This window comes from Folsomia candida, unplaced genomic scaffold (genome assembly GCF_002217175.1).
Source record: "Folsomia candida strain VU population unplaced genomic scaffold, ASM221717v1 Fcan01_Sc018, whole genome shotgun sequence".
NCBI lineage: Eukaryota > Metazoa > Arthropoda > Collembola > Entomobryomorpha > Isotomidae > Folsomia > Folsomia candida.
In genome coordinates, this window is record NW_019091210.1 from 2,510,411 (window position 1) to 2,525,903 (window position 15,493).

Here is a 15,493-nt window from a genome sequence, read left to right on the forward strand (position 1 = left end):
CAAGCTGTAGGTTAAATTGCATACCATATTCCACGGCTTTTCTTCCTAAATATGATTAGGTTAGGGAAACATTCGATAAAACCAGAAACAAGGATTCGTCTGCATTTCACTATTTCTGGCTCCATAAAAGTCGGGGATAAGAAACGTCTCGGGTTACGCGGAGTATATGGAACTAGTTTTACATGAATATGGATACGTACGTACGTATGTATGAAACTGCATGTGCATTCCTTTAATAAATTGGGAATACATATGTATGTGCATAGAATCGATTTATCGGATTTATGTAAAATGAGGGGAGTTTTTGTTGCATCTAAAAATAAGTGAAGTCCTTATCGCTTCCTTTACTTTATTGAAGGTGGATTCTCAGAGAAGCGTGAAAGCTAAATACATACGTACGAATTAAATAGATAAGTAAGACAGAAGCTGCAGGTTAAGTTACATGCAATGTTCCATGATTTGTCCAGTTATTTCCCAACCCTCAATCTGGACGGAAGTGATTACTACAGATTTCTCAAGCTTGAATTTCCAACTGGTACGAATTTTACAAATTTATCAAATAGTTTAAATTGTCCAGTGATTATGGCAGTAAATTTATAAATTTACTGGAAATTATAGATACCTGCGATACACCTGCAATATTCCTATTCAACCCTACCTGGATTGGGGTACCAAGTGTAAGTTAATTTTTTTTACTATACATACATTCATAAAACAGGGGGCGTATTTACAGTATTTAGTACGTATTTACAAAGGCATGTTAAAAATATACACAAAATCGCAAAATTTTGTGAAGGGAGTTTTAGAAAAATTAATTTGCTAAATTTTCTTTCGTATAAAAGTTCCCTCATGAATAAATAAATAAATGCTTTGAAAATATTGTCCGATTAGGTTTTGGCTTAAGTAATCCTGCTACACGTACATATTTTTATTTTATAATCTGCCGAGAACTTTTAAAAATCAGACCGACCAATTTTGCGGCGGCGCAAATTTTGGTTACTTTTCGGCGGTGTCGAGGGGGCGGGCCGATGTCCCAATGTTAAAGGAATAGGAAATGCTACGAACCTTGCTATTGCTTTCAATGCTGCTAAAGATTTGAACTCGCAGCAATGAATACCCCCATAATTTTGAAAAAAAATCCTAACCAAATTGAGATCTGCACGTTCGCGAAGGAGTTCTCAAGTGAATTTTTAAACGAACTTACAAACTTTTGTAATTTTGCTAACGATGCGAACTTGTAATGAATACCCCCATTATATAAAACGAAATTCTACTTGTTTCAATATATTTTCAGCTAACAAAATGGTGGCCGACCATCCAACCGACGCCTACATCTACAACGATACCTCCTTCAACTCGGAAGTCTTCAATGTTTCCGAAAACACCGAATATCCCTCTATCGTGCCACCCGGTATCCCTCTCCCCATCGGAATTCGTCATCATGCCCCCTTCGGAGAAAACCAGCTTCTCCTTCGTCTCCTCGATTACGAAGGTAAGTTACCTTTACACATGTTTACATTTAACTACATATTTTATAGAGAAGGGATAAATTATTCATTCATTACTCAAGAAATTAAGGAATAGTTACCGACGAATATTTTTTTCAAACTTTTAAATGAATGAATAATGAATAAATATTTATTCATTAAATTTTAACAATATTTAGTGTTTTTATCATTCATTAACATCCCAGCAGACAATTTGAATAATAACCAATAAAAAATGAAATGAATAATGAATGAATTATTTTTTATAATTTTTAAAATGAATGAATTTTGAATTCATAAATATTTCCTGAATAGGGAAAACTTTGAAAACCGTCACTTTCTCCTCATCCCCCGCGTCCACCTGGGTCGTCACGTTTGACGGAGTCGGATCAAGATCATGGGGTGGCAAGAACAACGAGGTGGACCCATCCGGCCAATTCTATCCGTGGGCGAAGGACTACGACTTCCGGAACCAGGTCCAAGAGCTAAAATATGCGATTCGCGTCGAAGACGAGACCCTCCTTATTCCCGCCGTACCAAAATCCGCCGCAATGGAACCCGTTTCCGGAATGGATGATGATTACAAGTCGTCACTTGACACATTTTTGGACATGGCTTTTGGAGATGATAAGAAAATCGCGGACGAAATCCGGGCCGCATTTCCCTCGGGGCCCGACCACTTCAAGGATGCTTTCTCTTCGGATGAAAATTTCAAAAAGGCGATGGGAGCTCTAGTCAAGTTTCCTGGATTGCTGCAACGTCTCGAGAAACTCCATATTATCAACGTGTTGCTAATCGTATTGCGAAAATGGGGTGACGTTGATAAGGAAAACTTTCCAAAATATGTGGATAAATTGGTGGACGACTTTAAAAAGGTGAGTTATAAAATTTTGTAAAATTTGATAATGATTGAGCGTGCTCACGTCAACCTCTCGCAAATTCAGAGTAATAACAAAACTTACGAAATTTTGCCAAATTTGAGAAATTTCACAAAAATTTTGTTTGAAAAGCATGAATTTTTTGGCAAATTCACAGAGCAATTGGGCATGTTATTATTTCGCAACTCATCCTGACAAGAGAAACTGTCAGCAAGAGAAGTAAATGGAAACAATGTAAAAATAGGTGTTGCTACTAGATTTGCAAGATTGGTGAGATTTGCGAATTTACATTTTTTAAGAATCCTATACAAATTTTCTGATCTTCGCAAGTTTGCTAAAAGAGTTGCGATGCGATACGAAATAAGACATTTTCGCGAGTACGCTCATCAAAATAAAGTTTATAATATTTATAACTAAAACTTTTGTTACTTAAACTTCAAACAGGTTATCACCCCGGATTATACATCTGAAGATTTCATCCACCTCGGGACCTTCGCCGGAATGCAGACGCCGTTCTGTGACGATGCCATAGTCAAAGAAATCTTGGAAAGGGCCGACTTCCCGAAAAAATCGGAAACGTGGGAAGTTGGTCTGCAATTTCTGCAAAAACCGGAAACCTACTTTGTAAAGGACCCCGATTATGTGATCTCCGTTTTCAATAGCGTTGTTCAAATGGCCCCGGCGGAAGTCAAGGTGCAAAAAGATCGCGAATTTATGCTCGACATTCTCAAGTGCTCGATGCGCAAGGGGATCGATGGCGAGAAGCTGGTCAAATTTGTGAACGCGATGCTGGACCTTTTCGACGCCAAAATATCCGGCGACGCGGCCGTCCCAGAAGACGACGAGTATAAAATGGAAGGCTATCTAATCACCAAGCTGTCCCTGCCCGCCCTGGAATTCGGATTTTATTCCAATGCAAAACCCGAAAATCGGATTCCACAGAAAATCATTGATTTCATGAGCCAAATCAGAGAAGAATACCTGACCGGAACATTTCTCTCGTATTCCTTGGACATTTTGAAAACCGGGAGTGAAGCCGACACCGAGTATGCAAATTCTCTCGCCACCGTTTTCGCCACGGCGATAAACAACCCAGGAATTTTTAGCGACAATAAAGAATCATTGCCCGTCTTGGTGGATGTCCTTTGCAGCAAAAGATTCCGTTTGGATGGCACCGTGTACGAGCATATTTTGCAAACTTTGCAATCCGCCGTGGGATCACTGGGCGTGGGGGCAGATGAAGCTGAAAAAATTGGTGCTGCTGTCGAAGCCCTGTTTAAAACGAAGGATGATAAATTTGCGAATATCATGAACCTAATCAAAACTTTGGGACAAGTTGAAGAAACCAAGAAACGCAGTAATTTTGTGGATTCGGATTCTCAAACGAAATTCCTGTCCAAGGTTGGCGCATCTTTTAAAGAATATCTCAGCCAAGCGGGATCTTTGGAAGAGACTAAAGAAAAACCCGCCTATTTTGCCGCGCTCACTTCCATCTTAAAACTGGGCTTCGAACTCGGACAGGATGACACCCTGAAGCTGGTCGGATTGCTGGAAAAAGATGGAAAAACACAGTCCGATCTATTGTACGTTTTGGAAACGGCGCTTCATCAATTGAAGGGGAAAGATGGGACGGCTAATGACCCCGCGAAATGGATGGATTTCTTAAACGATGCCAAACTCGATGCCACTGGCCGTCTCGCGTCCGCAATTCTGGTCAACGTCAACCTAACGATGGATCAACGGGTGGAATTCATCAAGGACAAGGTGTCAACTTGGGACAAGAGTGGACAAGGGATGATTCTCAGGTCAATTTATGAATTAGCCGGGGCAGACGGGTTTCCAGGGAGCGGCATAAGTCCACTCGTTCCTTTGCTCAAAGAGCCCGAATTGACGGATTCAATCTTCCAAGTGATCAATGTTTGGGTAAAGAATGAAAAAACTGGGGACATTGCAGACCAGGTGAAAGCAACCATTGGAATTTTATCGGATCCGGAATATGGCTGGATTTTTGATAACACAATCTCCCAGTTGTTCGCGTTCCATGAAAATTTAATTAATCGTGGCACAGGTACGGTTATAAAAATAATGTTACCTTTTTGAAAAGTAAATCCACCCTAAATTATATATCAGATTCTATATTAAAATTCAAAAATTTCCATTAGTTACTTAAATTTTGCCTGTGAAACTGAACAATTTAAGAATTATGTTCCATCATTTTTGATATTACAATTGAATAATCCATAAAAATCAGAATTCCAAATCCTCATAATAATTTAATAATACTTTGTGAAAATTTACGAGCATTTTTTAAGAGTGTATTTATCTATCTGTATGTATTTAGATCCCAAGGAGTCCGGCCTGCTGAATTGCTGCCTCGACTTTATCCACCGGGGATTAGATTCGGACGGAAACGACGACCCGCCCCGCTACGGAACGAAGCTATTACTCGCCCTGCAAAAACACGAAGATTTGTTGGACGACGCCACAAAATCCGGCCTGGCCGCCTTGCTGAAATCGCAAATCAATTATAACGGCGATTCAGAAGTGAAGGAAAGTCTGATTGAAATTTGTGTCAAGTACAAATGGTCGAACATAACGATGCCCGATGTTGCAAAAATTCTGGACGACGCGCCCTATAAAATTGAGATAATTAAGGACTTGATCCCGCTCTACGAAGCAACCCCGAGCGAACCCGTAGCCCAAAGTTTGGCCGACTATTTAGCCAAAAGCATCGAATTTGGCGAAAATATCCCCGACGCGGTGCAAAAATTGCTATTTTCCACAAAAACGACGGAAGTGGTGGTCACCTTGTTGAAGTTTTTGTCAAACTGTGTCCGAATCTCGGCCCCTCCTCTCCCCGATAAGTGGATCCCGACAATTCTAGATTTCATGGAGAAACGAGAACTCCCAAAAGTTCGGGTCGAACAAGTCGAAATAATTGAGAACATGGCGACATTACTTTTTCTCCTGGAAGTCAACTACGGCCTGGATCAAGAAACTTGGACCCGTTGGAAGGCCCTGATTGAAAAAAGCGGGGGAAACATGAGGGCTCAAAGATACGCTAATTTGACCCAATTGGCCATCTCGGATCGCGTCACTACGCCAGAAGAGAAGATTGATGTGAACGACTACGCTAAGTCCTGGGCCGCCGAATGGGCTAGATTTGACCCCGTCGGAGTCCAACTTCTCGTCAGAAACATTGCAGCTAATAAGGGATTAAAATTGGCGACAAAATTGCAAATTGTCTGTGTCACGGCCGACATGGCGTCTGCACCTCGCCCAGAAAAGGAGGAACTAAAATCTGCGAAAGAAGAACACAACCCACTCGAAACCCAGGGGGCCCTTTACTTTCACGCGATATCTTTAATGGCGGAAAGTGACGATGACCTCAACAATGTCGACCAACTCGTCAAAATCAAAGACAAGTTTAAGACCCACCAGCTCTCCGCTTTAGAAAATCTTGCAAAAATGTTGGCAAAAACGTACGTCCTATCGCAAAAGTGGGATGAGGCTACCGCCATTTTTAAGACCGTGATAACCAATCAAGATCCCACAGTTTATGATCATTTAGAAGGTTTGAAATCAATCCAAAACAAGGATCTAAAACCTGCCGAAAAAATCCAGGATTTAGCCACGTTAACCAAACTTCAAATTCCCATCGCCCCATTCTGCAGTCGCGTCGGGTTGGACCTTTTCTCCGAACCGGTCTCAAATTTAGTCACGTTCCTGCAATCTTTCGAACCTGGCGTCATAACTGAGAGTGAAATCGCCACTTCGGATCCGTGGACTTGGCCGACCAAGCTCCTTCGCGGCTTTATTCTCTCCAAAATCACCAAAGACGACACCACCCATCAAAAGGACACAATTCTTCAACAATTTGACCCACTCTGGTCAACCTGGACGCGACTCGTGACCCCTCCCCGGTTCAACACAACACACTTAAGTGAAGACACCCAAATATGCAAAAATCTCCGCGAAACCTTGCAAACCCTAGTTGGAACAACCTGGGACCTCGGCACTGTCAACTTCGTCACATTTCTCCTCTCCCAAATCCGACCCATCCCAGATTTTACGGCGAAACCCTTGCCCCTCACATTCCCTCAGGTCAAGACCAACTGGCTGAAAAATACTCCACCCAACGAAGCAATAACTGACGAATCGGCCACCACATTTTTTGCAAAGGCCAAAGACACCGGATTTCTGGATGGGATGGGAAAAAATCTGACCGCTTTGTACACCCTGACCTCTTGCGGGGTCAAGGCGGAAGACCTCATCCCCTTCATGGATCAACTTCAGGGGTTGGAATTAACCTCTAAACTCGACGAGTTATCTATCGCCATTCCAACCGTGAAGGAACAATCGGGCGACTTTAGTCTAGAAAAATTAAGCAACTATTTGCAGAATTGGTTCCTCGAGACGAAAGCAAGCGTCATTTTTGAAATAAGTACCACCCAAAAGTCTATCGTGGTTGACATGTTGAAATCTATGAATCAGTTTGAGAACCAGAAGACAAATGATTTCGAAAGTTTGCAAGAAATTTTGGCAATAATGCAGAAACGCTTGGACCACGGTGCTGATTCGGGAGAGGAACTTATTAAGAAGCAATTGATGACTTATACAACCCTTATTCAAGCAATGTACACGTACTCTTTGGAAATTAAAACAGTCCTGAAAGTCGTGCAGGATGAAAAGACGGAAATTAGCAAATGGTTGTCAGGATTGTCCATTGCGCCAAAAAGTGAAGACGTCAAGGAACGAAGTATCGATGAGTTGATGAAACTATTGGAGGATTCAAAATCTGAAGGGCTGGACTTGCCAGAAATTCGCAAGTTGTACGACTCGATAATTGCGAAGGGGGCCGAGTGGAAGGACAAGAAGGAGGACGATGTGAAATCATGGGCCAAAAAGGTGAACAAGGACACGGACAAGGCCGAAGTTATTGCTGGACTGGTGCAAGCTGTCGCCCTAACGAAGAAAGATACCAAGCCGAGAAATGCACAGATTTTGGCCTTGTTGACTTTGACGCAAAGTTATGAAAAGGGAAATGGAAGATTGGCAAGGGTTGAGACGGGTGAAGGTATGTAAATATTCTTATTTAGTTTGCACGAAAATTCGGTTTTTCGGGTTTGCACGAAATAATCTTCTATTAAATCGCAATGTCAAAATTAGCTTCCAGAAATTAAATAAAATTACTGTGCATATTATGTTAAATATTTATTGGGGGCACCAGAGCATCCCAAACTTCGTGAAGGTCACATTGCAATATAAATACGTTTACCGAGTTTACGAAGCTTGTGAACTCTTGCGCAGAAAATACATAGATTTTTGCAGCTCAGAAAATCTTGAAAATTATAAATTTCCAGTTATAGAATGCAATTCAATAGCTTCAAATTTACGGAATTAAGTAAATACGTTTTTTTAACAATGAGATTGTGAACAATTAAAATTTGTTCGTTAACAAGTGCCGAGGATAACTTCGTAACTATGAATTTCAATACGTTTCGCAACGGTGCTAATGAATCTGATGAGCCAGAATAATTGCAACTTGGCAATTTTTATTTATTAATTATTTCGTACGGCAAAAATAATTTTTAAAAATTCAGATCAGTTCCATGAAATTAAGTGCCATGGCATACATATGTTATTTACATCGGTACTCTAATTGTAAGCTAATATGTAATCATTTATTTTTACAGGGAAATCCCTGATAATCGCCCTATTCGCTGCCTACGTCAAACTAACACAGGACCTCAAAGTCGACATCGTCACACCATCGTCCATCCTCGCCGCACGAGATTCCCATCTCTTCGCCGACTTTTACACTCTCCTCTCCCTCGACTCCGGCTTCCTCACGACCATCCCCACCGACAAATCGTACGAAAAAGACGTCTTATACGGGGACCCTCAATCCCTCCAATCCGACTGCTTACGGGTGGACTTCCACTTTGAGGACGACCTCCGAAAAAAGCGGCCCTTCTCCCTCGTCATCGTTGACGAAGTGGACTCCATGCTCATCGATCAGGCCGCCAACACCACAAAATTAGTCGAACCCGTTCCCGGCGTAGAATTTCTGGCCCCCTTGTTCGCCGCAATTTGGAGAATTGTCAACGACACGGGAAACATGCTAATACCTATCAACAACGCTAAATACTGCCCACAAGAAGTCACCAAAACCGACTGTACCGACTTGGTCAGTGTCCTATCACAAATTACAAAAAGGCACGGACCCCCCTCAATTCTGACTGAATCTGTCAAAAACTTTGCTGAAAGAATGGCAGAACTTGAAACAAAGGATGCCAAAGCTCGAGAGGCCTTAAAATTATTAATCCGCAATAAACTAATCCCGGGCGACATTGGTCCCGCCGACGACCCCACGACGGATGACACACTCAACAAAATAATTCAGAAGAGATGGAACACCGACGAGAAGACGTCTTTGGTCCATATTTGCGGAAAGTTTCTGGGCAGAAAGGTTCAAATTTGGGGCCTCGATGCAGAAAAAGGACTCGCCCTAAGCGCCACCTATCACACCGATCAGGAACCAAAAGACATCCCAGATCACTTCAAATTCCTCCCGATTTTTGAAATGGAAGGCAAACTTGTCCAACTCCTCGAAGCCAGTGGAAACAATGCGGCGTCGTTTTTATTTAATCGAGTCACCGAGAAAATTAAGGCTCTCGTCGTCTTCAGCGATGACAAAAACGTGGACAGAGACAGTGACAAGCTCGTTCTACCGCAACATTTCAAATCCTTGTACAACTTCAAGTTGCAGCGTTGGATTAGATCCGCCATCACGGCGCGGTATTACGTCCATGAGGATCAAGACTACGTCCTCAAAGTGCTGGATGGCGATAAGCACACCCGAATCGTGCCGGTGGATTGGCAGAATACCGGAATTTTAGAAGAATCCTCCGTCTGGCCGGATGGCGTGCATCAATTCCTCCAAATTAAGCATCTCCTCGCCACGACGCCGGAACAAATTACGACAAATTTCCTCAGTAACGTGTCCTACTTTAAGCGATACGGCAAAAATGTCTTCGGCCTCACGGGAACGCTTGGATCCGCGAAGGAAAAGGAGTTATTGTCCAAAACGTACCAAGTCGGGACCGTAAATGTTCCAACGTTTCAAGCTAAAAGACACGCACTCTTGAAGAACATGACCCTAGAAACGAGTGACGAATGGATTGAAGCAATCGTCACTTCCGTCGTGGCCAACGTCCGTCTCCAACGGGCGGTCCTACTGATTTGCAAAACCATCGAGGAAGCCGACCACTTCAAAGACACGATTGAAACCAAAGCAAAGGACACCGGGGAACAATTCGACATCCAAAAATATACCCGATTAGACCAAACTGAGGAGACCAAAGTACCCGAAAATCAATTAAAGGGAGGCTCCATCATCATCGCGACGATGTTAGCGGGACGCGGAACGGATTTTCAAATTGACGAAAAACTCGCCGAAAAAGGCGGGCTGCACGTCATCCTCACCTTTTTCCCGAACAATGTCCGCGTCGAGGATCAAGCAACTGGTCGCGCTGCCAGAAAAGGACAACCCGGTTCGAGTCAGTTAATCGTTCTGGCCGAGAATGAAGACGTTGATCGTGTTGCGGCCGATTGGATAAGTAAAGGGACCGGAATCTTGACCGAATCCCGGGATAAGAACGAAGACTTGACACTGGACAACGTGCAGAAAAACGTGCTTCCAATGATCACACGGGAAGACGGACATTTTCAAAAATATTGCACCATTCGCAAAAAACTTGCCGACGCGGGGGACGACTTTGATAAGAAGTATACCCTCGCCTGGCTCGATGAGCAGTGGGGAATCGCGCTGGATAAGGCGAAACCTTTGGAAGAAGGCGATCCGGGGCAGGATGTCCTCCAAAAAGAGTTTGACGACAAAATGGCCTCTCTCGAAAAAGCAGTGGACGACCAAGGGAAAAATTACAAGGATGAAATTGCCAATCCCCAAACAAATTTGCTACTCGGGGCTGGATACGTGCAGAAGGGGGATGACTCCTCGCTAAAATCTGGGCAAGGATATTTGTCCAAAACGATATCGAGTGACGGCCATTTTGCCGTTAATGCGAATTACTATCAGGCCTATACCCACATCAAATTGGGGGATTCGGATTACAAGAAGAACGCCAGTGACGAATTAGCTCTTGCGCTGGAGGGAATCATGAAAAGTATTGGGGCTCAAATGGCGATCCATGCATTTGGAAATGCCAATAAGGAAGACGAAATAACGCTTGATAACGAGGGGAATATTAAGCCGAAAGATAAGCCTAAAGGGGTCAAAGATCCCGAATTCACGCAGCAAGTCAAAGGACGCGTTCATTTACTCCAACTTATGCTGAAATCGATACAAAATGCCATGAAGGAATTGCAAGATGTAAGATACAAATTTAAGTTTAACTAAATCGTAGTTATTTTATGTCGCCATAATTTTGAAGAGTTTGTATTCCCAACTAATAAATTAACGGATTTTTTTAATTTTTTTTAGTCTAAAGAAAAGACTGCAAAATTGATCCCGGTGGACGAATATATTCGGGCGCAGAAGAAGGATGACTCCATTTCTGAGGCGGAAAGGAAGGAAGCCGAGGAGTCCGGACTGATCGGATTTATTGAAGTTGTCAACAAGCCGACGCCCTGGTGGGCCTGGTTCACGGTCGTTTTGGTCTGCTGTCTTGAAGTGGCGGCAGGCGCGGTGCTCGCAGCATTTACAGGTAGGCAAAAAAAATTGACAAAAAATCTGTGCAAACTTGGCAAATTTGGCTGAATTGGTAAAGCTCAAAATCTTAACAGTATTTATCCGTAATTAAGATTAGTCATGATTTTACTTAATTATGATTCTTTTATTACAATTTATCTTTTTTATACTTTGTTTTGAGTTTATGAATTTTATTTTACACAATTTTTGCGTATTGCACAATTTATCACAAAGTTTTAGAACAATTTATAACTGATCAGCTCCTTACAAAATTTAAAGTGAGACAATTCTCGCAGTCTCTGGTAACATCATAAAATCCGTAAATTCTGTAAACTTACAAACTTTTACAAAATTATACAAATGTTTCGATCATAAATCGTGCAATTATTTGTAATTATGTATATTTAAGGAAACTTAGAAATTTTCATAAGCTTACAAAAAGATCAAGGCCTTCTCTTTATTGTATAAAAGTTGAATTATATATTTTTCAAATCTTTTCGGATTTTACAAGTCACCAATGACTCCATGAATTGCCTTGGTTCACAAATTACATCCCACATAAAATTGAATTATACTTGCAATTAAACCTGGTTCTTAATCTTTACTTAATTATTCTGTCCTTTCAGGCGGTGCTTTGGGGACGGGTCTCATCGTCGACGGAATAATCGATTTAGCTTGGGCCATAAAAGCCGCCATCAACGGGGACTACGTCAGCCTGCAAGAATTCTTTATCAACAAAGCCATCTCCATGGTCATCATGGTCCTCACGGCCGGCGTGGGTGTCGTAGTTGCAAAATTCGGAGCACGAATAGCACAATTTGCGGCAAAATGGGGCACCAAATTTCTACAAACATCCGTCGGCTCGGTATTCGAATCCATTTTCGAATTTGGCAAAACCATGTGGTCTGGACTGAAAGGATTCGTAACAAAAATTGGCAAAGCTGGGTACGAACTCTTAAAGACTTTAGGCCGCGGAATTCGAAGCTTGGGCGCGGGCGCGTTAGGATTGGTGAAACGCTTGGGAACGAAAATCAACGAATTTTGGGAAACGTTTAAAACCACGCGTGCCTGGCAGTTCCTCGTCCGAGTGGGAAACAAGCTGAAATTACCCGAAGCTTTAAAATACGTTATCGACGGAATCAACAAGGTTAAAGAATCGCTAGGAAAATTCGCAACTTGGATTCAAACGCACATTTCGGAACCATTTATCACTCGTGTCACGCCACAGAGCTTGCGCGCGAGACAGGCCGCATTTACGTTTAAACTTGTCGCGAAAGAGTTTGCACGTCGCGGCGCGCTGGAAGGGCTCGATTGGATACTTAACAGCAAATTGATGCCGCTACTAAAAGGTGTGATTTCTACCATATGTACCAATTTACATTCATTTATTCAATGAATAAATTAGTCATTCATTATTCAACAAATTCATGAATAATGAGGGAACAATATTCTCAAAATTTTTGGATGAACGAATATTGAATAAATATTCATTTCATATTCATGAAGGATGAGTGAATAATTTCATTCATTTAATTAATTAATTTAATTATTCTGTTTTTACCATATGATCATAATTTTAAAATTTTGAATAAATGATTGATTAATGAATGAATTTGTTGAACAGGTCTGATTGCCACCGAGTTGAAGAAATATGTCAAGGACAGCGTCACCAAAGAGATCACGAACGGATCAACGGGTCCATCCATGGACAAATATTTGGGAAATTACACCTCAAAACAAAGTTACGAGGACGCCTTTAGAAAAATGAAGAATGAAAAATTAATCAAAATCGTGCAAGATGAGCTGGCCCCACAAAATCCAAAAGTTGAAGAATCCATGATCTCTGCCCTCCTCTCGTTTGCAGATGAAGCCGCGGAAAAACTGAAAAGTGAAAAAATTGCGAAAGGACCCACAGTCAAATTGGCGAAAATTATTGAAAACGGGGCTCAATTGCTGGTCGACGTGTACCGAACGGTCGGAGTCGTGACGAGCATTGTGAAATACACGGGCGATCTTTTCACCCGGTTTAGAGCCGAGTTGGACAAAAGTAACCTGCCCGACCCGACGGACGCGTCCTACATTAAAAACGCGGATGGGAAGAAGGAATATGAAAGCGATAAGGAAAACCTGATTGAAGAATTGTCTAACCAAATAGCCGACCAAATGGCGGACATTATCGTGCAGGGGATCATTGTGCCAAAGACGGAACAAAAAATCACGGAGATTGTCAGTAACATGGGAGTTTTCAAGAATAATAAGGTGTTGGAGAAATTAAGCGAGATTCAGGTGGGGCTCGGTCATCCGGAAAGATTTCCACAAGCGTCAATCTGGGATATTTACAAGGGTAAGGGTTTCATTTACATAAAAAGCGATATCCTCTCATACATGTTTAAGTGGTCGATAGAAAGTAAGTACGAGATGCATGAATGATTTTTTCATTCTTTGATCCTGTCACAAACAAGCAGCGAAGGAACAGGATTTTAAATTTGTATATATTCAACATAGCTTCTTCAAAACTTATGTAAAAATAAGCATTTATCAGTGTGGGATAAAAAAGAATATTTTGCATAGTGCATTATAGTGCACTAGTGTAGAAGCCCGTCAATCGACGTGCAAAGTAGGCCCGTCGATAAGCCCGTTGCCCCAACATTAGTGAAGTTAGCCCCTCCTTTTCGCTCTCTGCAGAGTGGAGAGCGAGAAAGAGAGGCTAACTTCTCAAAAAAGCCACCGACCCAGCAGCGATACACTCGCCTGCTTTATATAGTTTAGATGTGCATAGTGTAATATAGTGCATTTTTGCAATTATTTTTGACGGAAAACTCGGCATAATTTGGTAACTGTGATATTCGAGTATTTAGGGTATTCACAATTTGCTTTGTATCGTATATCCTTAGTATAGTAAAATACTTACAATTAGTTTACGAAGACAAAAAGGGGTCAAGCTTCGTAAAAATGGTAACCTTATTAATGCGATTTTTTATAAAAAAAACAAATTACCAGGCTTGCAAATTATTGCAACTTATTTTGCATAGGTAATTTAGATCATAAGTAATTCAGGTTGATTTTTGTAGAATTGTGATGATTATAAAATTACTTGCAACTGTTTCTATATATATATGAAATTCTTATTTTTTCAGGTCTCAAGACGAACCGAGATGCCGAACATGCCGCAACCGTGGAAGAAGGCGTTCACCTTTTGTCATCTTCTCTCTCCGCAATGTCTGCAATTTCCGGGCAATCGATCGAAGTTTATGGACAACGTGATTACGGAACGTTCCCACATCCTGATGAATCTAAAGAACGAGACCACAAAGGACCTACTTTGAGCATGGTCTGGTCCGCGAAGGCGTGCGGTCTTGGGGAGGAAGAAGAACCCATCAGAATCGCCATGAGTCGACGAGATTGGGCGTCGCGGTGGCAATTTGCACCTGTCGTGCGGGGCAGGGATGGAATTTTGCGAATCGTTCCTACACCAATGATAGAAGGGGCGAATTTGATGGAATCCGTGGCACTAATGAGCAAGGGGAATTATGAGATGAACTTGGCCAATTTGAAATATATCGAGTCTCTGTATTAATTTAATTGGGGGAAATATTTAATTTTTTGTGGAATGATCAATTAGTAAAAATTAATTTGCATTGTAACAAGCCTAATAATAATTAAGTATATAAATGTAATGAGTTTTGAACGGGAATCATGGATGACATTTTAAATGTTTTATTGTTCCGAGCTTTCGACAGCGAGCTGCTATCTTCTTCAGGGAGCGATATTGAAATTTAAATCAAAATACAAGTGGACAAGAAAAATATCACCATTTTAGTTGTTATTTAAATAAATATTTAAGTATATAAAACTGGTAATCTGCATAATCTAATTAACTTTGTAAAAATTATGATTACTATGAATACGTAAATAAAATTAAGTATGTCAACTTAAAGCCTAAATTATGCAATAAACCGGACTTGAGAAAGTGTGAGAGTTTAAAACCCGATAAAATAATTAAAGTGTAAATTTAATAAGTTCTTATTAATAGAATTTAACTAAAATTAAGACATTTGCCCAACCGTGTTAAGTACCTTAAAAATTAATTATCATCCCAAACCATAAATATTTACACGTTATGCTACAACTTCAAAAACAAGTTTCACTTAAACCCTCACTTCTCAAAATTCACCGAGGTTTCAGAAGTAGCCATATACATACTTTTTGGCCTACGGGTAACTCTTAGACTAAGGAGTTCCTAAAGTGTTACATACAGAAATCTCACAGTATCGCGCTTGCACCTTGCATGTTTACCTCTACTTTTTCAGTTCATTAGTTTGTCAACAACTTACTAGAAAATATAACGACTAAATCTTAAAAGGAGTAAAATACACTGGATTATCTAATTGACACAAATTGACTTTAATTCCGAG

At 41.2% G+C, this 15,493-nt stretch overlaps 1 protein-coding gene across 1 annotated transcript; it reads left to right on the forward strand.

The window, feature by feature from the left end:
- Positions 1–381: 381 nt before the first annotated feature.
- On the forward strand, positions 382–15,118 carry LOC110857132. Its single transcript, XM_035857587.1, has 11 exons — positions 382–535; positions 619–677; positions 1,295–1,492; positions 1,803–2,362; positions 2,810–4,433; positions 4,707–7,442; positions 8,062–10,760; positions 10,872–11,094; positions 11,705–12,427; positions 12,703–13,422; positions 14,216–15,118. Exons 3-11 carry the CDS (start codon positions 1,303–1,305, stop codon positions 14,653–14,655), a joined length of 9,915 nt encoding a protein of 3,304 aa, XP_035713480.1. The 5' UTR covers positions 382–535; positions 619–677; positions 1,295–1,302; the 3' UTR covers positions 14,656–15,118.
- Positions 15,119–15,493: the final 375 nt, after the last annotated feature.